Genomic DNA, 23,461 nt, shown 5'->3' on the forward strand with positions numbered 1-23,461 from the left:
CTACAAAACCTCAGACTGAACCATACGTAGATCTAGTACAAATAACAGTATTCCTCCCTTGCCCTGTAAAACCTTCTGCTATTTCTGGCCTTCCTCTCCCAGCATCTCTTTTCATACACAGCAGATTGAGAACATTATCCCTGGAATAAGAGTGTGCATGCTGCTTTTTTCACTGTATCTCATCCTGACCTCTGCTGCTTTTTTACTATTCTGGTCCTTGTTCATAATAGGAAATTGAAAGTCCAAACATTTTATTCACATCTGACATTCATTCATCCTCCCAGTTTTTTGGGTTTTTTTTGTTGTTTTTCCCCTCTGTCAGATTAAAGGCAGAGAGAAAGAAACAGACAAAACTGTGTGTTTGTGGCCCATATTTTTAATATCCAAAGTCCCAATTCTGTTCTTAGTCTTATTTTGTGTAACTTTGTTCATTTCACTGACCGTGTTTTGAATACTCAGCAATGTAAGAAGGAAATAGGGTGATACATGGATAGTTAAGACAAACAAGTCTCATGCTCATCTGCCTATTTCCCAGCCCTGTTGACTTGTCTACGTTCTTGATCTTATCATTCAAGTTCAGATATTTGAAAAGTGACCACAGATTTAGAGTGACTCAATTTTTACCAGTTTGGGGCATCTCTATCCTGATTTTCTTCAGGTGGCTCCAGTTAAAAGTATGGCAGCTGTGCACCCCTGGGGCTGAAAGCACTTCAAGCTGGAAGCCCTAAAATCAAGCCAGCTCAAATCAGAGGCTTTTAAAAAATAATTTGGCCTTCCTATGTGAGCTGGTGAGTCCCCGCTGAGAGGTTATGGAAACACTCAGCTCCCAGTGGAATCTGAATGAGAACCAGTTGAAGTAAACCTTTGGTACCATAAGGCTGTTGAGTCACACAGCCCAGTATACACCTGTCCCCGCTGATGCCATGACACAGCACAGCTATCATGAGAGTCAGTGATAGATGCAGGATGGCACAATCTTCTGTCAGTTCAGAAGCACCTTTCCTTACGGTGCACTTTATTTTGCAAGGCTGAGAGTGTTCACATTTCATGCCCTTTCCCTCTTGGGTGTGAAAACTTCTGAGGTTTGGGAAAAATATGCCTTCAGTCACTGCAATGGATTGGAATGGACTGTGATGCTTCCTGCTTATGCATATAAGCCTATACCCTAAAGACCACTGAAAAAAAAGTTCAGTTACTGGACAATTAATTGGACCTCAGTTCAGCAAAACAGCTAATCATGCACTCAGCTTCTTGCTCTACAAATGTCCTGTTTTACTTCAATTAAGTATAGGCTTAATTTGCTGCATAGTTCATTTAATAAAATATGCTGTAGTGATTTAAAAAATAGCTATGACACTGTAAAATCGATTTGTCGTGGGTAGTCAATGTAAGGTGAGGATAATGTGATCATAGCTATGGCATCACAGCCAAATGGTGAATGGCAGACATGCTGCCTGGATACAGTCTATAGTAACTGAGTTTGCAGCAGTGAAGTCCTCCTGGGATGATATTTGAATATATTCTTGCTATACAATCATCCCAGTAAATGGATAAGAAGCACCATGCTTCAAAGTAAAAGATAATCACCACAAAAATAATTTGATGTCTTCTTTCCTCTGTGGGTAAATTCTTCTATAAATATCCACTATGAGATCTCTTGCATCTGTTCGGCAACACTGTTCAGACACAGGACATTGGTTCTCTGGTCTGATCTTGTTTGACAATGCTGAGTTCCTTCCAGGTGGTGTGTGAGAGTAACATTCAATTGCAGGGCACAAAGATGTCTCATTCTTTCAGGGCCAGGCAGAAAAATGTAAGGCGCAAAGACTGTGGGGGCAGAGACCTTTCTCTGCTTTCTCTGCCCAGGGTTGGTGGTTTCTTCTCTCTTCATCCCACTCAGCCACCTTTGCAAACAGTTCAGCAACATCTTCTGGGGAGGATGGTGAAGACGTCTGCAGCAGTTTCCTTTGTAGTCCCAGCCACAGGGATCTTATTCATCGCTTTAAAAAGAAGTAGAATGAAAAGCATGCAAGAGCCAAAGGCCCCAGACTGAAATGATTCATGGAATGAAATGTTCCAGGCTTTGTTTGCTTGCTGGTTTGTGTGTTTGTTTTTTGACATAAGAGCTATTTGGCTCAGTTCAGCTTCTGGGTTATCAGTATGGTTAATTTTTAACATCACAAAGCAAAGATTTTTCCAAAAACCAAAGCACTTCCACTGCCATTACTGATTTGGAACATGCTCCTCGGGCAGTGAGCTGAACAAAAATAGTCACATCAGGTGTTTGTTTGTTTTTTTTTTTTGACATTGTACATGCATGAGTCTGTCTTTTTTTACAAGGGCACCCCCATATCTGGCAACTGCACAGAGATGAGTGTCTGGGACCTACCCTTCTCTGCTGGTGTTGTCCAAGCACAAAAGCTCATCTCTCAGTCAACTCCACTGCCTCCCACTGTCTCTCTTCTCCACTGAAGAACTCTCCAGATGGAGCAAGGGCTGTACATGAAAGCAACAGATGTCCCAATACAGCCACAAAAACTAGGCACCATCACTGCTAATTTCACTCATCTCTGACTGTGATGACAAGGGATACACAGGACACTTCCTCTACTGTTTGCTGTGAGGTGCTTGGATTTTTTTAGTCTAGTTGCGGGTTCCCACTAGAGGCTGGCTGCTGGGAGGGATCACAGGGTGACATGCTGGATGTGCACATCCCCATGGAACCAGGCTGATCACAGGGGAACCTCTGAACTACTGAGTTTGCTTCCATAGCCAGTCACAGTGAAATAGATCTGCTTCATAGGACAAAAGTCTAAATGTAGCTCAGGTTTCTGACTAACAGGGTACATTGCAGTTTTCCCATGCTTTAGCAACAAAAGGCTGCAGTGGGGACCTAAGGACTACATCAGTCAGATACTGTCTGCTTTGTATAATGCTCCTAAAGGCCTACTGCAGTGGCATTTGTCATTTCTTGGTCTCCCTCAGCATCCCGGGGAAAGCTGCAGGAAATTTTGTAGCAAGACCTCATGATTGCAGACATCACTGTTGGGATAACTTCAGCATCCCAGTAAACAAACTCAAGGCAGCAAAAATGGGGTGCTGGTAGGGCACAGGCAAAAGGCAGGAGTCAAGTTTAGTTTATGTAGGGTAGATTTGGTTTAACATATATGGGTAAAGATCTGCTCTGGTAACAACTCCACATCGATTATTATGCTTCGGCTCTGCCAGCTCATGGCCTTCTCAGCTAACAGAAACCTAATAGAGAAATATAAAAAGCCCAAAGACTTGAATGACTCCTGCTGTGCCTTTAACCAGAAAAAGCTAAATGAAGTAGGAAGCTGATCTTGGAGGACAATCTGCTTAGATGAGTACAGGCTAAAAGTGGAATAATCCCTGAGGTCTCTCATTTTGTTTGCTGTAATTTGGGCAGAAAGCAATGCAGCTGACGTTTTCAAAGCTGAAATGTGCAGGTGGGTCTGTCCTTCTGCTTGCAATAGCAGTGAAGGTGGCTAGTCTGCTTTCCTGTAAAAAGGGTAGGAGGTACAGATGCTCTCTTTCAAAAACTCTACATTGCTGCTGAAAATTTCTGAAATGGTTTTGGGGATGATGGATGATTCTGAATCCACAGCAGCATGTGTGAAGAGGCAGAAAACAGAGAAATGCCTGCTGCCTGCCCTGAGAAAAAAGCTGCTTTTTCCTGGATGTAAATGTGTGTGGTCAGACAGGTCCTCACTAATACCTGAGGAGGATTCATTATAATTGAGTTTAATCCTTCCTGAGCAGGATGAAAAAGGTTAATTGCCTGGTGAGAAGCATTTTTCTGGTCCACAGACTGTTCAGAGGACTGGGGAAGGGGGAGAATCAGTCAGAATGAGAAGATGGGCTAATTTTTCACAGGTCTGTTGTTCTTCATCTGTTCATTATAGCCAGTCATAATAGTGAGGTTGTGCTTAGCAGCTTGTAGAAACAACAGAAAGATGGTTTCCTTTCCCTCTACTGGATTCCTGGAGCAGACACAGCTGAGAAAGTCTCAAGTGAAGTGGCTTTGCTAAAGCTGTGCTCGTTTTTAACTAAGGTGCAGGACTCCTTGTGAGATCCCTTAAATTGCCTTTTTTTTTTTTTTTTTTTTTGAGATGAGGGGAACCTCAAAAGGTTCAAAGTGAATCTTCAGCTCCTTTGGGGAGACAGCAATGGAGAGAATACTTAACTGAAGGTTCCTTTGTGTACTGTTATTGAGCAACCTCTTGGGCCCTTAGTCCCAGGAAAGCACGAGCTGGTCTATAATTGCTTTCCAGTCTCAGGAGCACATGTGTGGTGTTGTGGTTTTTTTGTTTTGTTTTGTTTTGTTTTTAAGAATGTGGTAGGCATCAAGCAGATAACCCCAAGGAACAAGAATATGCTAGACTAATTAGACGCTAGACAGCAAGCATAAGGTGGGGAACTGCTTTAAATATCTGGATTACCCTTGTGAATCAGAGTTGTTGCTGTGTTCTCATAAAGTGAGCTCTGCTGGGGAGAGACTGTCCTTTCACAGGGGTAGGGGAGCACTGCTAATTTTAAGGTGAGAACTGATAGTTGGAAAATAGCAATAAACCTGAGGACTGTAGTCAGTATCAGTGAGCTGATACTGTGATAATAATGAAGTGAATACTCTGAAATGTTCCAGAATGCAGAATTGTTATCTGAGGATGCTCACAAAAGGCTGTCTTGGGTTTGAGGATGAAACTTTTCTGTGGATTCTGTTCCAGAAAAGAAAAACATTTGCCATTATCTTTTCAGATCTGGAGGCTTGCAGAATTACTTAACTGCTGAGTATTTATTTGGATAAGAACTGATAAGGATTTTATCCTGTGCCTTTCAAATCAGACTCTGCCCCTTAGCAAGCTAATCACCATTCCTTTTTTATTATAATTAGTGTGTTCAATGTTAGAGCTCTCTGCTTCTATGAGACTACATTTTTATTGCTGTTACACTTTGCCTTTCTGTAAGTCTTGCTCCAGTGTTGCTGGTTTAAAGGACCTTCTTAAATTAATGTGGTGAAGCTCAGTTCTTATAAAGTAATCATCTCTTAGCTTTATTAATCCATTCTTATGAGTTCCAGGGGCAGCTAAAGGCTTAGACTTGAGGAGCTCTCTGCTGTGTCATGCCCGACACGTAAGTCTATTGGGCTGGCACTAATTACTCTGCTTACAGTCTAAATAGGTAAAACAAAAAACTGAGAAGGAAAACAGACACCCTGTCATACAGGGGCTTGACCAAGGTCACAGAGCAGAGCTGTTTGCAGGGTGCCCTGATTCCCTAGTGACTAGTGTCCCATTCATATGGAAGCTCTGATGCTGCCCCCTTTGTTGCCACTTGAGACTGTTGATGGTGACCAGGTGTGTGTGAACACTTCTCTAATTATCCTCTGGGTACATAGTATTAACTTTCTCAAGTTACACAGAGAAGATGATGGATGATTATTTGCCAGCAGGCTTAAAGGTGTATCTGCATATCTGAGAAGAGTAGAACAGTCATGACTCCACTGAGAAATGTGATGCAAGGAACTTGCGGGAAAGGTACCAGGGGCTATTTGTTTTGCTCACAGGTCTTCTAAACCACCTGGCTGGCAAGATTTGCTTGCCTCACTCAACATCCCCAAACAGTTTTCTGGTTTAATACAAGTATTCAGTTTGTGCAGAGAAGATGGGAAGGAAGCCTGTTGGCCTGGACGTGATGAGGAAGCTCTGCTGCATTTGTGGGAGGGAAAAAAGTCCTCAAGGCAAGGTTACCTTTTCCTGCACCTCTGGAGGGAAAGTAGGGCTCCTGCTACTCCTGTACCAAGCAGGAAATAGTCTGTAACAGTTACGCTACAGTCATGCTCTCCTGTTTCCACTGAAACTAAAGCGCAGCAACCGACATCCTTTCCTTCCCTTAGCCAGCTTTCCTCAATTGCAACTTACATTTTTCAGGTCAACTTTTAGAGGCCAGCTACACTAGGAGGAGCTCTCCCTCCATTTCATCTCTTCTCTCCCTCTTCAACTGGCTATTTGCTAAAGCTCCCGGTTGCTTTTGTACAGGCTGCTTACTCCCTGGCCGGCCTCTTAAATCCTCTGGAGTTCTTTGGGCATGTAAGCTCCCTTCACAGTATGAATGGAGCACTAATTCCACTGACCCTTTTATGGTTGCTGGGCATTTCATGACAGTCAGTTCCTTGCTATGTTTCTCCTGTTTGCTAGTTTGGAAATGTGTCTGTTCTGTATTTTGCACCCTCACTGTTGTATTTATTTTTCAGTGCAGACAAAACCCCTGCCAGGCAGTTCCCAACACACAGGCCTTTAGGCAACATCCCAGGTAACACTGCTCCATTTTTTATTTCAGTTAGTTTAATTTCTAAAATTGTAAAGATCATGCAGACAACATATATAAAATACTAACTTCAGTACTTTCTAGTATAAGCTAGAGTTGGAAAACTCACCCTACAAACACTAGTGAAATCATGTCAGTCATGTTTGACAACTGAGCCTCCCTGTTACATATCCATTACAGGGCAACAGCTTCTTCAGTCAAAAGACGTTTCTCCCAGATCTGACAGCAGACCAGATGTTTGTAAGGCCTGAATTTGCAGACAAGAACGAGCACTCCAATATTATTTACTAATGCATATATGGATAGCTCTTCCTGCTGAAGACTTTTATGTTTTGTAGGCGCTCTGCACACAGAGAATGGTGGGAATTTCTAAGGTAAAGCATGGCAGCACTAATGAGACCCCTGGGAAGGCCTGCATCCGAGGTCTCCCCGCCTGGAGCAAAGACATTTACGAGGACATTGACTCCCCCTTCCCAGCCTGGCCCGGCGGCTCCCACCTTTGGGGACACGCTCATGAGCGCGGATAGACACCGAACACCGCTCCGGCCCCCAAAACTCCTTCTTTTCTGAGGGACCGGCTGCAGGAGAGGCGCTGCCCCAGGCGGCACAGCAGCGGCGGCCACAGATCCCTCACTAGGCCGCAGGGCCCGGGCTCAGCCGCCACCGCCACAGGCCGCCGCTTGCACTCGCCCCTTCCCGCCCACGGGGACCACTGCTCCCGGCATGCCCTGCGGGCCACCAGCCTTCACGGGTGCGGAGGATTGGTGGGAGCGGAGCCAATCGTGAACGTGAGCCTTGTCTCGCGGCCCCGCCTCTTCGCGCGCGCCGCGGGGAGCCTTTGAAAAAGTTCTGAGGTGCGCGGGGCTTCTCTCTCCCCTCCCCCTCCCGGGCGGGTCTGTCCCGCCCGGCCCGGCCTGAGGTTGTTGCCCGCTGGTTTGCGGGGGGAGCGGGGTGTCAGGTGCCGGCGGCGCTGCCGGGAGCGAGGGTGGGCTGGGCCAGGGCTGTGGGGCTCGGAGCGATGGGGCGGTCACCTGTGGCGGGGCGGCGGGAGGGCCCGCCCGCGGGTGTCGGGGTCATCAGTTCCCGTTCTCGTTGCGGATGAGGGGATAAGGCCAAGGGCACCCGGGCCACCCGGTGTAAGAGCCGACACCGCGTGTGTTTGCGCCCTCACGCGTGTCTTCCCCATCGGCCCGGCCCCAGAGAGCGGCCGCGGTCCCGCCGGCAGCTGCGGCCGCCACCTCAGGCACGGGGTCAGTGCCGGGGGCTGTGCTCGGGCTTTGTTCCGCTGCCGCGGGTGGGACGGGTGTGCGAACCCCAACCCGCCGCTGTGCCCCGGGCAGGGTGTGCGCTTCGTGTGACAAGCGGTTGTTAACAGCTGGGAACATGAAGCTCTGCAGGCGCTTGATTTTTCTCCTGCGTGAAGAGGATTTTGGGGGTGTGGGGGGCAATACTTTCCATCTTGTGAGGATGTGGAGGCCTGTTCATCTGCAAAAGCTGTAGCAATTTCACATTATTTAAAAACCTTTTTATTTTGCCTAAACTTCTGGCTAAATAAATATTAGGAATGTTGCCTAAATAATACGCGTGAAACAGCTGTGTCCTTGAACACATATGTAGGTCAGGAAAATACACGTGCTTTAGGTTGTACTGAGCTGAATACTGTTCCATGGAGTTTTGTTCGGTAGAATGGAATGACACACACACAAAAAAGGGGGCAAATGAAAATAGCTGAGGGAACAAGGATTCATAGTTGCAGTGGAATCTTGTCTGCTATGCAAAATAATCCTGAGGCTTATCTGAAATAATCAGATACTTTTTAAGCAGGAATCTTAATAAAAACAATTTGCTTAAGTGACTGAATGTACCACAATTGTTGCTGCTTTGATCCAGTGGTATTTTTGTTTACTTTTACAACAAAACAATATTTATGTTGTAGTTTTTATCTTCATGTGCCTAGCTTTGGCCTCCAATTTATTTCACACTGTTGGTTATATTAAAGAACTCTTTATGAAGTGTATTTGTTTCATAAATTGTTACCCTGAACTTTATGAGATGAGTTTGACTAGTTTGACCATCTTGAGTCTTTCATAGTAGAGTGTGTTTCCAGCCCTTCAGTCTTTCTGGTGTCTCCAGGTCCTTCCTGTTCTTTTAACATCTGTCATGAATTGTGGGTCACCAGGACTGAGTGTTGTGTTCTAGCAGTAAATGTTCTAGGGCTGAGTACTTATTGTGATTACTGTTCATGCTTAGGCATCCAAAGACCTTATTTCTTTCCAGTGCAGTATAGCATGAGGATTTCTTGTTCTGTTCACCACTGAGTAATTTCCAGCTTTCTTATGACCCAGAAATTGTTCATATGTGATCAAATATGAGGAGATATAATTCGACATAACTGCTTTCAGAGTGGTAATGTAATGTGACATAGACTTATACAGGAAGTCTATATCACATTAACTTTTATATATGGATATGTATACACACATGCACACTCTTTTCTTTAGCAGGGAGCAAGTGGAATTGTCTGCACAGTCATATTCCAAGCATCTTTCAAAAATTTCTTTGCCCTGTAGATTGGGGAGCATGGCTACTAAGAAACTGCGAAGAGCAAGATTGTCTCAGGAGCTGTGTGAAAGGCTGAGTCGCCATCAGATCACTACCTGTCAGGTGAAAGTGTGTTTTGTTTTGTTTTCTTCCTCTGTGGGGCTGCATTGTGTTTTAATGCCTGTACTATTTACTTTTTTTGCAGTTTTATTTACAGGGAGCTTTACTTTCTGTAAAATAGGGGGCATTTCAGGCTTCATCTGGCCTGATGCCTTGTAAAAACATAGTTTTAAAACAATAGATGCCTAACTAAAACATTTAAACTTATATATACCTTCCCTTCTAAAAAACGTGAAGATGCTTCATTTTAGCAGGAGTGTTCAGCTACTACTTGTGTGGAGTAAGACATCTGTTTGTGAACACTTCACAAAAATACATTTATAGCACATAATCTAGTGTGTGAATGTGCTGTGATATTAAACTGTCAGTTATGGGTTGATTCAGCAGTACATTTTGAAGATGTTCTCATGAATGCTCACCTAAAGAGAGCCAAGAAGGCCTTATATATTTCAGTAGTATGTGTGATAAATACAGCATCTAGCCCTGGGATGGCAATCTAGAAGACATGATGTAATTTGAATGTTTTTCAGGTAGGCAGAGACTTTTGTGGACACAAAGGTGTTATCTTCATTATCACACAGTTCTTGAATGCTTGGTCGTTTGAGTCCATGTCATTTAAAATATCAGTACCATTTCTTTTAATATACTGGTGTCAGAGAAAGGTATGAGAGGTGTAACAAAATAGTGCGTAACATGGCAGAGTTGCTAAACCTGTGGGATGTGCACTAGTTGAGTATTAACTGCATCAGTTTAGTACCCAGTCTTGATTTCTAGGTTGAGCTCTCTGAACTGTTCTGTTATCTTTCAGGACTTTTTATGTCTTTCCCTCTTGGAGCTGATGAAGGTGACGGGACAGAGCTACTATGATGTGCAGAAACTTCTCTGTAAAGTCAGCCGAGCTTGTGCTCCCAAAATGCAGACAGTAAGTGTACTTGTGTTGATTCTCTTTTTAATGCAATACCTGGGAAAAAGCTAAATGGTGTCACTCATCTTTTTTCCTGGGAGGTTTGTGATGTTTGATTGCACAATGAAATAATATTTTTATTTTTAATTTTTCATCTCTGAGATACTTTAGTTTGATGCAGTGACTTTTATTAGGCATTAAATCCTCAAGAGATTGTTCAGGCTTGCAGAATTGGTTCTGAGTGCAATAGAGAAATACAGTATTCTCTCTTGCAATCCAGCCTATAAAAATTGCTTCTCGTTTGGAGCCTGCAAGTCAAAAACAATAAAACCAACATCATTTAATACAAGCAAAGAATAAGAATTTCAGTATAAATATTGGTTTTAGACATAAAATGGGTGCATAGAAGTGAAGTGATCCTGAAAATAACTTCTTGAGGATTTTTTTCCATACATGTAAATGAGCTGTGGTGTGGTTTAGGCTACAGGTGGCCTGACTGGGGAGAGTACAAGAGGGAAACAGATGTTAGCTGCAATGCAGTGGCTGGATTTCATGTTGTTTTTTGAATTCAGGTGAAAAGATGTCAAAAATGGTGTATTTTTAGAACAGAGAGGACATGGACAGTTCTGACCTGTCTCAATGCAGCCTGCTTTTTTTCCTGAGAAAAATAAGCCACATCAAAATTTATTATGTGTAGTTGGCATAGTAATTGTAGCAGTAACTCTGTGAATCTTTAAATTCACAAACATACTGCATTAAAGTTAGCGATATGCAGAATTTATATAGCTTATCCTGTAAACCTAGCTACTAGTTTTCTGTCCATAACTGTTAATAATCATCAATATATTTAAGACAGATGGAAGTTTTAAGTAGACTTCTAGCATTTACTTTTGCCTGTCATCCACACTTCACTGTTCAATCAGATTTCTTTGCCAAGAAGCTTGGTAGATAAGAAACAGCAGTTGTCAAGGACTGTTAATACAGAGCCAGCTGACAGATGACCAGCTATGTATGCATACAATACAGAACTGTATGTCCCAAAACAGAGGATGTTGACTCTTTTTAAGGAATGTTGACTGAATCTTTGCAAACATAGGATTTCAAAGGGACTTCAGGTCAGAGTGACTGATATAACTTCATGATTGAGGTAGCAAGAAGATTTTATAAAATCTTTGATTTTTTTAAAAAAAGATAATAGGACTTATAAATAAGGGAAAAATACTATCCAGATATAACATTAGAAGCGCTGGTAGCAAAACTTGAGATTATGCCAAGATATACAGTAGAACTCTAATTTCTGGAAAACTTGGCTCACAGTATGGAAGTACAGAGTGAAGCCTACTTAGCTCATCAGAGAGGAAGTTAGCTAAGGAGTGACTAGAGCAACAACCTTTAGGTTTGGACTGTTCCTTTTAAAATCAGACTGCTGGTGTGTAGGATGCTCAGTGGTTGAGGCATGTCTCACTTTTAGCAAGATGCAAGCAAGACTTGTTTCTTTTGAAAACATCACCTTCTGATGTTTCAAGATCAGCATTGACATTATCTGACGTAAATTAATTCCTCAAGTGAAGAGAATTCTTATGAACTAGATTTCTGATCTTGGGCCACTTCCTCCTGTCAGCGGAGGAACTAGGAATTCAACTCTCTTCACTTCTATATTTATCTCTTTCCCATCTTCTTGACTAGTCTTCCTCACGAAAGTGGAAAATGATCAATGGCTACTGGATCAGTCCAGACTTGTTTGAAGACTTGAGAACGTTTAGCAAACCTTTCCTTGAAGCCAGGCAGTTTCTAATTGGTAACAAATGTTAACCCAGGGACTTCATGATTTTAGGTTTCATGTGAATGTCCTGCATTGGTCACTAACCACACACATATTTAAAAGCTGAAGTTTTATGAGTTACAGCAAACCTTGTTGAATAGGAGCAGAGAAAACCTTTGACACATCATTATAAAAAGCTTATTATAATTTAACATTGTGGTGAGGGTGATACAACAAATTTAATTTTCTCTGTGACCTATAAATGAGACATAAATGCAAGGGAAGGATGATGGGCTAACAGGGGACTATAACTGAAGATAGGAATAGTTTGCTTATTGGCAAGTGTTAAGACATTCTATGTTGATGAAAGTAAATGTGAGCAATTTGCTATTTCCATTTAAAATAAAAGGTGTTTTCTGATTTGTGTGGGTTTTTTTCCTTTATTTTTTTCTTCTTCCCCTTCTCCCACCCCCCCGCCACTATTCTAGGCTTATGAAATGAAACTAAAGAAGTCTGTCAGTCCCTCTTCAGCCTTTTTATCCACCATGCTAGATAGTTTGGATAAAGTCTTGCATGGTGGAGTGCCCTGTGGATCCCTCACAGAGGTAAGTTGTTTAATATTAATATATTTTTGCCACAGTGACAGATCACAACTTGAAGTCAAAAGTCACACATAGATCGGACTGTCTTGTGTTAGGTGCTTTAAACACAAACTATGCAAAAAAATTTGGATTAGTGCTTTTGGGTTTAGTTGTTAGAGGCTGCACCTTGTTTTTGGTTTTGTTTTTTTCTTTTTTCCTTTCCACCCAGCATGTCAAGTAAATAAGAAAATAAAGGAATGAAAAAATTTGGTGATTCTGTTTTTCTTTTAAAAAGTGAAAATTTTCCCAGGAAATCTGTGAGATTTGTTGACTAGATTTTACAGTGAGAAAGCTGCAGTGTGGTTTCGTGGTCAGAGCACAAGGTGCTGAATCAGGAGTCTGTCCTTTTAATTCTGACTCCCTCTGACTTTACTAAGTTACTTTTCATGAAGGTAGAATAAGCAAATAGGACAAAAGGGCGAAACATATGGGCATAACAATGACTTTTTAGAGCTTTTATATAAAAATGTAACTAACTTATGCGATAAATATGTAATGCATTCTTTTTAGAAAAGGCACTGTAATTAAGGCCTGTACTATATGCGCATACATGGCAAGGCTACAAATTTCATATATATGTATATATATTGCTATAGATCTGTTGCTCTCTGGCCTTTGTATGCAATGCTACTTTTTTGCATGGAATTTTCTTTTAAGAACAAGGAGCACTTCATCTTCTGGTGCTTGGATTTCTCTCTGACCTCACAGACATTGATAATAATGTACATAGTTTGTATAATCTGAAAAGACAGGAATTATGTAGATGCTTATAGGAGTCATTGGGTATTATAAAAATGCAAGCTATAAGTGGAGATGGAGGAATGTATATAATGGAGAGAGTATCGATATATGTGTGCCCTGTTCTTGTGTTATTCCCCTATCCATCTGTTGTAGGCCCTGGTAGAGAAAGAATCCAGAGATAGAGTTTTTATGAAATGTGGCTGTACCTGCATTCTTAAAGTTAAGTTCTGAAGTCACCTCTGCACTTGAAATGGTTAGAAAAGTATGTATTGTGTGCTTTGTGCTCTGACTTTAGACAGGTTTAAATAATTTTTTTGCTTGAACACTTTAATGGTCCTTACCAAGTGCTTTTCTTTGTCTACTGTGGCAAGTTGCCACAGTAGAGGAATATAAGTGAGTAGTTATAAAAATCCTACTATGAGGAAAATACATTTTTTGCACACCCTATAATCAAACTAGATTGGTTTTGATCTTGGATAGAAATAATAAAAAAATAACTTATTTCAATAGTGACTTAAAACACATTAGAATTTAAGCAGCACTGAGTTTAGATTGTAACAGCTTCTGCTCTAGTAAAATTATGTAATGAGAGGCTATTACTTTTTAAATATTCTGAGTATTTTGTTTCCTATACGATATACAGGAATATACAGCATTCAGGTCTTCATAAAAATGTTGAAGAATGCATCCATGAACTTTCATTGGTCTGTCAGAATTATTATACTCTTCATATTTAAGCCTAGCTTTGCTATCAATTTACTATAAGAAAATTAGATCAGAAGAACTTACTCTTAAGATGAATACTGCTAGTCTTTAAATTCTGGGAGAAAAGACTAGGTAATTTCAGTTTCACTGAAGAAGAGCTGTTCTTGTAGCAGAGGGATATGCGGGGTCCTGAGATCGTAACTATACTGCTGTTGAGGATAGTACTTTGAGCAGGAGATGAACATTTGTTTCCTGAAAATATTTTTATCACCAAAGCAGTGGCCACACTAGATGTAGTTTGACTCCTTTTCTTTTGAATTGTTGTTTATTCAGACAACTGATGAAATAGTGCAGCCTGTGTTTGAAAAGAAATGATGCTCACTTGTGGCTAGAATCTGGCTTTAAGGGATTTCTATCTGGTCCACTGACTTCTCCTTGGTGGAGATGAGAATGGCTGTTCACATGCTTATGCTGCTCAAACTTCTGAATTGTGCCTCTTTGGCTGAAATGTGGAGGCACTGCTGCACAGATAGAAGAAAGAAGTAGGATGGAGACGTGTCTTCTGCGATACGCTGACTTGCCCTTGAGCCTGTGACTGGCTCATGAGTGGTGCCCAGAATAAGGATGTCGCCCTTCTATAGGTCAACCCAGGTAACCCAGTCTATTCTGCCTGCTTTCCCATGGCTTGGCAATTTTGAGTAAAAGATGGCCAGAGTGTAAAAGTTTGCATTAAGGAATCCTGGAACATTTTATTCCTAATTAAAAAAAAATAAGTGGATGTGATCCTTTTGGGTCGGAAGAGCCACACAGGTTATTTACAAAGCTGCTGATAACAATGTTGTTAATATTTGCCTTTTTTTCTTAATCCTAGCATAGCTATCATTCAGCTGTCAGTGCAGTCCATCTGACGTGTTCTTGCCTGAAGACCAGGTAGAATGGCTGTGGAGCACTGATAGACATACAGCTTGCTGATTGCCGTGTTCTTGGCCTTGCTCCAGAGTGAGATTGGGGAAGAGCAGTGGTTGACATGCTGGGCATTCTGTTGGAGTTTCTCTAACCTTTGACTTCCGAATTGATGTGTGTGGTGTTTGTGGTTTTTTTTTTTGTGTGTGTGTGCCTTTTTTTTTTTTTTTTTTAATTTGAAAGTAAATTCTGCAAGCAGTTGATCTCAAAACATGGTTGTCAACTATCATTTTCCTGAGATGGTATAAAATAATGCAAATGCTTAATTTTCCAGAGCTATGTATTCTGTAACACCTCTCAGCTTGGTTGATGGTCACAATACTAATTGTGTATTTTTTTTTAATTTTTTTTAAGTGCTCCCTTAAAACATTTATCTCTTTAGATATGAGAAAATCTGGGAAACTTGCTAAACTCTATTTTGAGAATGGTCATACCGCATATGTATCAATGTATTTAAAGGTAGTTGGGGGAAATATATTCAAAGATAAGCTGAACTTTTATCTGATTGTAAATGAAAAGTGCTGTGCCAGGAAAGGTATTGCACTTCAAGTTTTCTTCTGAAAGAATCACAACACTTAAATGTTAAGCTTTTTATATTTTAACATGTTTTGGTTGAAAATACGGGGACCTGCCTAATGCAGTTGTGTTCTGTAGGTGACCTCACTAAGTGACTGAGATGTCGCAGTCTGTATGAGTTGTCTAGAGGATGAGACCAGAACTGCAAGCACCACATCCTTCCACCAGTAGCTTGGTCTTTGTTGCAGCCTCATGCCAGATTGACAATACTGTTGCATAATAACCAGTTAATTAGAAATATTATAGAGAGAACTAGGTAGACTCCAGAAATTAGATGACCAATTTAAGAGATTAGAGGTGTCTAAAAAAAAAGGCGTGTTGCTTTTTATTTTCTTTCAGGTATTAAATGTGGAAAGCAATTAAAGCATGTATTAGGGGTTTCTCAGCAAAGGTAAAGGCAGAGAATAAGTAACGATGTGGAAACTGAGTTTCTAATTTAAAGCTTGTTTCTGGAGATTTTTAAAAGCATTTTTGCGAAAGTCATGACATCTGAAGTAGTTTCAAAGGTTGGCAGCACTGCAAGGGTTCTTCAGCATGATTGTTAGATGAAATTTTAGTATAAAGCTATCAAGTGTCTGCTGCTGCTTGATGCTGTACTGCAGCTTGCAAACACTTTCAAGTCATGTTCTTTTTGGACTCAAGTGATTTTGGAACTTAATAATTTTAATTTGCTCTTTTGCAACTTACTGGAGCATAGCTGATGAGCATATTGCCCTTTGGCCTTTTTGTTATTAGGCAGATATTCTGAGAGAAGTGTGCAGCATTTACTTCCTGACTGGTGCAGCTAAATCGTTGTCTTCCTGTTACTTTAGCCGGCAGTGGGGGTGGTTGGAAACTTGGAATTTGAGTACATGAGCCATAGGGTTAAGACTTGTGGTGGTATCTCCTACAGCCAAAGCTGCTTGCTTTTTGAGTGCCAGAGGGATTTGATTTGCGTTACACTGTCTCGGACCATTTTTTCCCAAACCACTATAAGGTTTTAAGTTGGAAATTAAATCATAGCTGAAGTTTTGTGGTCAGATGTCAGAGCGTTTGGCCAACTCCTCTAAGGAAAAATTATAGTAGCGACTTTGTGAATATTGAAGAGTTTAATTCCCTGGTAGCTGAAGAAGAATTAGCTCCTTGTGACTTCGTCCAAACCCTACAGATATGCCATAGAAAATGATATATAGCTTATTGAAAAATAAAAGTATATTTTATTAGGCAGAGATAAATTAAAAACTGTTATGGTCCTCACATTTCCATCTGGGTGGACTTGATTTTTTTTTTTTTTTTTTTTCAGAGCAAATTTAGAGTAAAAGAAAGCAAACTTTTTGCAGACATTTGATTTAAATTATATTGGAGGATTTTTTTTTTTTTAAACTAATACTGTATTGTTCAAAGCACTTGTTGAACCAATGGTAACAGCACTAAAATGTGGTAGTTCTTTAAAATTGTTCACTGTGGATTATTTAAAATCTCATTTTAATACCCTTTAAAGTTATGCTGATAAAAGATGAAGTATTGTTGTCTTTGGAATAGAAATCCTGCAAGATTCCCTGTCTTTCGCTGATATGATGCTCATATCCTCAGACATTTCTACTGCATCTCTGCTGAATTAGCTTCTGCATCAGCTACTGAATAAAAGTTGATTCCAACACACCTCCCAGGCGAGGCTGAAACTACAAACGTTTTTGAGGTCTCCTCACAGTTGTCCAAACATTTTAATTTAACAACTGGATTGATGCTCTCTCCTCATTTGTTTCAAGTCTTCATTTCAACTAGCAAAAGCTGATGAGATTCCTTGGCTATCACAGTCTAAGGAATGTGTATTGGCTCTGCATTTTTTATGTATGCATGCTTTGGGTTCATATTGAAATGCGACAGCTCTTGTTGATATGATATTTTGTTATTTAAGTATACTGGATGGAGGACAGATAGTTGCATAAATATGACTGATTCCTGATCTATAATTCACTAAATGCAGTATGTGCTTCTAAAGAAAAATCATCTAATGCTTCTCTTGCATTAAAGCTTCAAGTAGATTGACTGATATGGCTTGGTTTTCAGGCCTTGTTTAAAGACAGGAGTGTTTAAAGGGATTTTAACCAACTGTTAACAGTAGCTAATGTGTAATTGTAGCTAATGCAGTCCTTCAGTGTTTCCCTGTAGACTTTCTGTTATTTAAGTGATGTTACTACTTTTTAAAATGGAACCATAGCAATACTGTAGTATCTTGTGGTAAAAGGGTGTTTGATTTTGACTGTCTATCTGTTATAAGGTTTCTTTTTTAATTTAAACCAGTGGCTCTGTATCTAAGCCTTTGTTTTGACAGTACTAGGTGTTTTGAGGAGGTGTGCTTCATTTCGCAGTTTAACTTCCCTGGAGAGGCTTACTTGCGTCTTGCATTATTATTTAGACCCTACTAGCATGAGAATGAACCCGTCACTCTCTGTTTTTAGTGCCCAAAGTCACTTAAACTTTGTATTTGCTGTTTTTCAGCCCTCTTAGTATTTAAGGTGTCATGATCTCCCTTCCCAGAAGCAGTGACAATGTGATACTGTATTTAAAGATCCACTGTGATAGTAATGAACATATGATTATATGAACACAGAGCCCAGCATTCATTTGCAATCTCTTCAAGATCTGCAGTGGATAAAGAACAGCATACTGCCATCTCTAGTAGAGAATCTTGCTCTCAGAAACTGGGGATCTTATCAAACAATGTATTCTTTTGTTCCCTGTGTTTTTTCTCTTGGATCAAAATCATGCTGGAACCATTTCACACAAACTGAGTGTGATTTTTCTGAGTACTGCTTAACTGCAGTAGGCTTTCAGTAAGCACAGGTGAGAGCTTAATATTGGCAAGCTGCTCTGGATCATTAAATGGTGTTCATGTTGATATATAGTAGTAGGGAGTTAACTCAAATGACAAAACACATGCTGCATAACAGAATATAGTCTCTGGGACAGATGAAATCTGTCTTTTGTATATGTATATGTATGGTTCATTATGAACATTCAGTCTTTACAGGATATAAGCGATTATCCTTGTGATTTCCAAGGGAGACCTGGTTGTGACCCAAGTAATGATGATTCCTAAGCAGTCATTTGCATCTGTGAACTCATTAGCTCTGGACTTTGTTTTCAGCTCTAAAGGTCATTGATGTAATCTGAATGTCAACTCTGAATCTTCTAATTTGGCTCAATTTTAGAAGGTAGCACAGAGAAGGAGATGGAAGAGAACTTAGTGGTGGCTCTAGGGAAGATCTGTAACATACAGGGGGAAACAGGGGGCCTCAAATATGAGAGGTAATAAAAGATGTCAAAGAAGTAAGATACAAGCATAAAGCTATGTATGAAGAAGAACTGTTTATTCTTTAGTGCATGAGTTTGATTGCAAGGCACAGATCCAAGAGTAACTGTAAGTTGCTCTTCGTGGGCTGCTTTCTGTCTTTTTGTGGCCGTGTCCTGCTTTGGTATCTGGAAGAGCAGCATTTGAGGAGTTCTGGCTGATGGGTCTTAGTTAAAAGTAGAATTAGAGTGAAATGAATGTGACATCTCTTGTTTATGTTACTGATCTTTTTTCTTCCAGATAACTAGCCCAGCAGGTTGTGGCAAAACTCAGTTTTGTATTATGATGAGTGTTCTGGCTACACTGCCTGTAAGCATGGGAGGACTAAATGGGGCTGTTATATACATTGATACAGAGTCTGCCTTCAGTGCTGAAAGGTAAGATGCAAAATTCTAAAATACACACTTGAAACTTCTTTAGCATCTTTTATCTTGTAGCCTTCGATTCTTTTCCGAGCAATAATTGAGCATTTATTAAAGTAACTACCTATGGTAGTTACTAAGCGTTCATCTGATATATGCAGTTGTTCCATAGATGATTAAATTAGTTTAATAGAATGATTTGCTTGCCTTCGTAATTTGTATGATGTTGCAGATTCCAGCTGTGGTATGACAATGTGGATGTAGCGTTCCAAATTTATAAGTGGTCTTAACAGTCCTGCACCTGAAACCTTTCTTTGCAGTTTAGTTTGTTGAGTTAGCAGGAAGGTTTTAAGGATGCAAAGATTTTTTCTGTGAACAGCAGGACAGGCGCAGCAAGTTTTCCCTCAGATTTCTGTCCTGTTTCTGCTGAATGGGGCGCCCTGCCCTTCTGCACTTCCAATTTCCTCTGCAAGAACCTCATATCTCTCCTATATCCTCGGTGGCTGTGCAGTTTGATATTCCCATACTTCTGTAACATCTCTGGTTCTTCTAGTATCTTCTGCTTTGCCCATGCAACCTAAACTGCTCGGTTATGTGCTTATGATGTCCTGTGACTGCTGAATGGGCAGGAGGCATCGTCTGTGGTGTCTGCTTGAGAGTCACAGATGGATGCACGTGTTGATTACCACTCTTCCCATGTTAACCGACTGATTAACTGCTGATATAATCCTGTAGTATTTCCTTAAAGATAGCTCTAATTTACTTTACTTAGCTACCAACTTTTTTTTTTAACCATGAGGATTTGATATTTTTGAGATGTCTTTTCCTTTGTCACTGTTGTTTGGAATTAGTGAGTTTGAAAGTTATCAAGGATCTGGGGTATGATAAGAAGTACAGTAGTCTCATCCTTGTTTGTGTAGAAAAATAGGCAGAAAAAGGTTCATTGAAATAATTTATATATTTCAGATTACTTAGTAGTTATACCTATGGCCTGAATCTGGAGTATCAAAGCAAATGTATTTGCATTGTTTTATCATTTCAAGTTATTGTGGGTGAGAAGGTGGGGCTTCTAAACCTGTTTTTGTCAAGTTAATTTCACAAGTTTGAATTACTGTAAACTGTAAGTGTAATATATTAAAAAAAAACCAAACAACACAACTTCAAGCAATGGCTCTGCAACATATGTTGCTTCCTTCTTACATACTTAATTTTTATTTCAGGTCCCTGAAATGTAGATAGTTAAAAAAGGGTAGGACTTAATGGGTGAGTTAAGACTTACGGCTTAGAGGTGAATGCCAAAAAAAAGGAAAACAGGTGAACATGAAAATGAGACTCCTGAAAATAGAGTGGGATGTAGAAAAGAAACATGGTAAAAATAACATTATTACAAAGGATAAGATGGCCAATGAGGAGGCCATCAAGAAGATGGCATAGTGGTATGTGGCAGGGTGATGGTAGGCGAACATAGAAATCCATTTCTGTGCTGACATATGGAGAAGTTGCTTCACCATAAGGATGGTCAGGAATTGGAAATGGTTGCCCAGAGAGGTTGTGCTGCGTCCATCCTTGGAGGCTTCCAAGGTACAGCTAGATAAAGCCTCATATAACTTCTTCTGACTTGGTAGCTGGCACTGCTTTGAACAGGATGTTGGGCTGGAGATCTCCTGAGTTCTCTTTCTAAGCTGAATTTTCTTACGATTCTGTAATCCTGTTTTATTAATAAAAATGGCAAGTAGAAGAGATTCTGTGTGTGATAAGGGTTTTTTTGCCTTTTGTTGTTGTTGTTCTAAGCACAACAGATAAGAGGGCAGATATTCTTTTAATAGCAACTTATTTTAAAGGGGTTAATGGAGACATTATCCGGCACTATTTTAAAACTTGCAAGTGTCTACAGAAAGCCTGAGTATTTGTATCTATGCTGAATTCTAGGGCTGAGAGTTGCTAAATTGTAGCTGTTGTGCTGGCTGTAATGCCCTGCTGCTTCTATAATAGAAAGATACTGCATAAAGCTGGCTAATTTTATTTCTTTTGCTGAAAGGCACTTCTCTTTTGTCATTCTACTTGGCAGGTCTTACTTCAGGGCAGGGAGCTTTTTTCCTTCCACAAATTCTCATAGTCTTATTACTTATTCTCTAACATCACGGTTGAGTTCAATCTAATAGCAATGCTGAGAAGAGTGATGGGAATTGAAGCAGGTCTTCTAAGATATGCCACTGGTTTTTGTGATTTATATACTTCTCTCTTGTGTAAGGGAAAGCTGTAACAGTGCAGGTGGTGCCCATCATTCAGCTTTGTGAGAACACAGACACTAGGATAGGTGAATGGAGTGACCATATTAAGTCTGGAAATCAAAATTGTTGTCATCAGGTTTGTAGCAATTCAATTCCACTCTAGCCAGCTATTAACTGAAAACATTCCAGGCTTATTCAGAAAGTCTGAAAATAGTTTGTTTGGTTTGCTTTTCTCTCTAGCCATTCTTATTGCTTGTGAAAAACACTAGATACAAATTTTTGTGAACGCAAGCTGAGAACAAACAGGGATTTTTGTACTCCATGGGCTTTTGCCCTGGTTGCAGAGAACATGTTCTGTGCAGTTTTTGTTCTCATTATGACAAATGGGATTTAGATCTTAAAGAACGTTGAACCTCCATGGAGCTCTGTGAATAGTACCACCATCTCAGCAAGATTTTGATGTGTCATTTTAAGGCAGTCTGTGTAATGGTGTTCTTTGTGATATGCGTATCTGTTAGGAAGCGTACTGAAGTTTCATTTCATGCAAACCGTTGAATGATAGATCACTGTTGCCCAGATGTTCTACATGATTAATTGTGCAAATGGAAAGTCAAGATTCTGTCCATGGAAGTTCTGCAGGACAAGTTTAGATGTGAGAAGTAATTCATCTAATGACTAAGAATCAGGCAATTTTGTAATTGCTTACTCAGGATAGGTATATTAATGTTCAAGCTTAGTGTTTATATTTTTAAACCAAATAAAAGGGATTTAAAAGATTTTTTTCTAGAATAGCTTTAATATTTTGGGTTTTAATGAAAGGGGGCTAAATAAAAAGCATCAAGATAACCAGTAACTTGTGCTGACAGGTGTCACCCACTAGATGACACTCTTCTCAAGCTATAGGCGGTAGGATATATCTGCTCAAAATACAAACAATAACATATTTTCTTTCATTAAAAAATAAAATCTTCATTACAGAATAAAATTACAGTGCTCATATAAGTATGCGTTTCTAAGTTAAATTATTGGATCTTTTATTTAAGGACCTAGATAAAATTGCCTTGTGTTCAGAGGGGTGGAACTTTTTTCCACTGACTTCTGAAGAGTTTACAGGCAGTCGGCATTTCTAAAATGTACGTTGTTTAGTGTCCTCAATGATTTTATGTCTAAAATATCATTTAACTGAAAATGTAAGCCTCTCACCACTAAATTGTTTAGTTTTATATCTGTGCAAGAGGTTTTTTCAAAGCATAGTTCTGAATATAAAAGTATTTTCACAACAAATACCCAACTTCCTCTGTCGTCTTTTGTTGTTATCACCAGTGATCTAATGCTTCTTTAGTCTACTCTGATAATAAACAGTGGTATGCTTTACAATTGTAATTCAAAGTTTTGAAGGGTCGTGAATTTGCTAATAAGGTAATGGAGAACCCATGGAAGCCCACATTCAGTTCTGTCAGTGAAGCAGCCACTTAAACTGTTTAGTCGTTTCATTATATCAAGTCATGGCAGTTGTACCTGTGCTATCTGAATGGATGGATGCTCAGTCATACCTCCCTGGCAGCTGGAGCCTCAGACACTTTGTGACACAATGCTGATTTTTTTTTTTGTTCTATCATCTAAAAAGTATCTTTTCTTAGGATTCTATAAGCCCTTTTTAGAACGTAGTAACTGGCACAATGGAAATGGTTTCAGTGAAAAAGTCTCCTGTCCAAATGACCCTGTTCTTATTTTTAAGGAGAGATTGTCTGTGAGAAGACTTTCACTTTGGCAGGCATACTTTCCATACGTGTACTGCTTGTGTAAGTACTTGCAGTCAAACTGGGCCCTGGTTTTGCAGTCCTGCCTTCACGTTATCTGGATCTTGTAAAGGATCTTCTGTTTGTTACCATCTTGTTAAATTTCTGTGGTGACACAAGGTCCACTTTATGATTTCACTGCAAGATAAAGGTGGAAGGGGAAATGGTTTCAGTTGGAGAGTATGTTTGTTTAAATGAAAACAATATTGAGATATAATAATTAAAAAATGAAAATGCTTGGCCATTGCGTGGAACCTCTTGTACGAAACTCAAAGAACTTTGCATCCAGTAACTGCAGACTTTGCACTTTCCTTCCACAGGAGATGTGCTGTTTCTTTGTGTACAGACACATGGTGATTTTCCCTCGTGCACCACTGGGGAAAGAACATAACTGTTCTGATTTCCAGTGTTTCACTCTGGCTGCTAAAGTATGC

General features: G+C 40.1%; 1 protein-coding gene across 9 annotated transcripts in view; it reads left to right on the top strand.

Annotated features, from left to right (window-relative positions):
- Window positions 1–7,141: 7,141 nt before the first annotated feature.
- Window positions 7,142–23,461, top strand: part of RAD51B (RAD51 paralog B) — a 397,198-nt gene continuing 380,878 nt past the window's right edge. For 6 of the 9 annotated variants that reach the window (XM_082058676.1, XM_082058678.1, XM_082058680.1 and 3 more), the window contains exons 1-5: window positions 7,142–7,202; window positions 8,919–9,018; window positions 9,818–9,931; window positions 12,164–12,280; window positions 18,876–19,012. In XM_082058676.1, the coding sequence (XP_081914802.1) occupies window positions 8,929–9,018; window positions 9,818–9,931; window positions 12,164–12,280; window positions 18,876–19,012 (458 nt within the window). In that variant the 5' untranslated portion in view covers window positions 7,142–7,202; window positions 8,919–8,928. Of the gene's footprint in view, window positions 7,307–8,918; window positions 9,019–9,817; window positions 9,932–12,163; window positions 12,281–18,875; window positions 19,013–23,461 lie in introns of all 9 variants that reach the window. The other 3 variants (XM_082058677.1, XM_082058675.1, XM_082058674.1) reach the window with 2 other exon arrangements.

This window comes from Streptopelia decaocto, assembly GCF_964273445.1.
Source record: "Streptopelia decaocto genome assembly, chromosome: 7".
NCBI classification, from domain to species: domain Eukaryota; kingdom Metazoa; phylum Chordata; class Aves; order Columbiformes; family Columbidae; genus Streptopelia; species Streptopelia decaocto.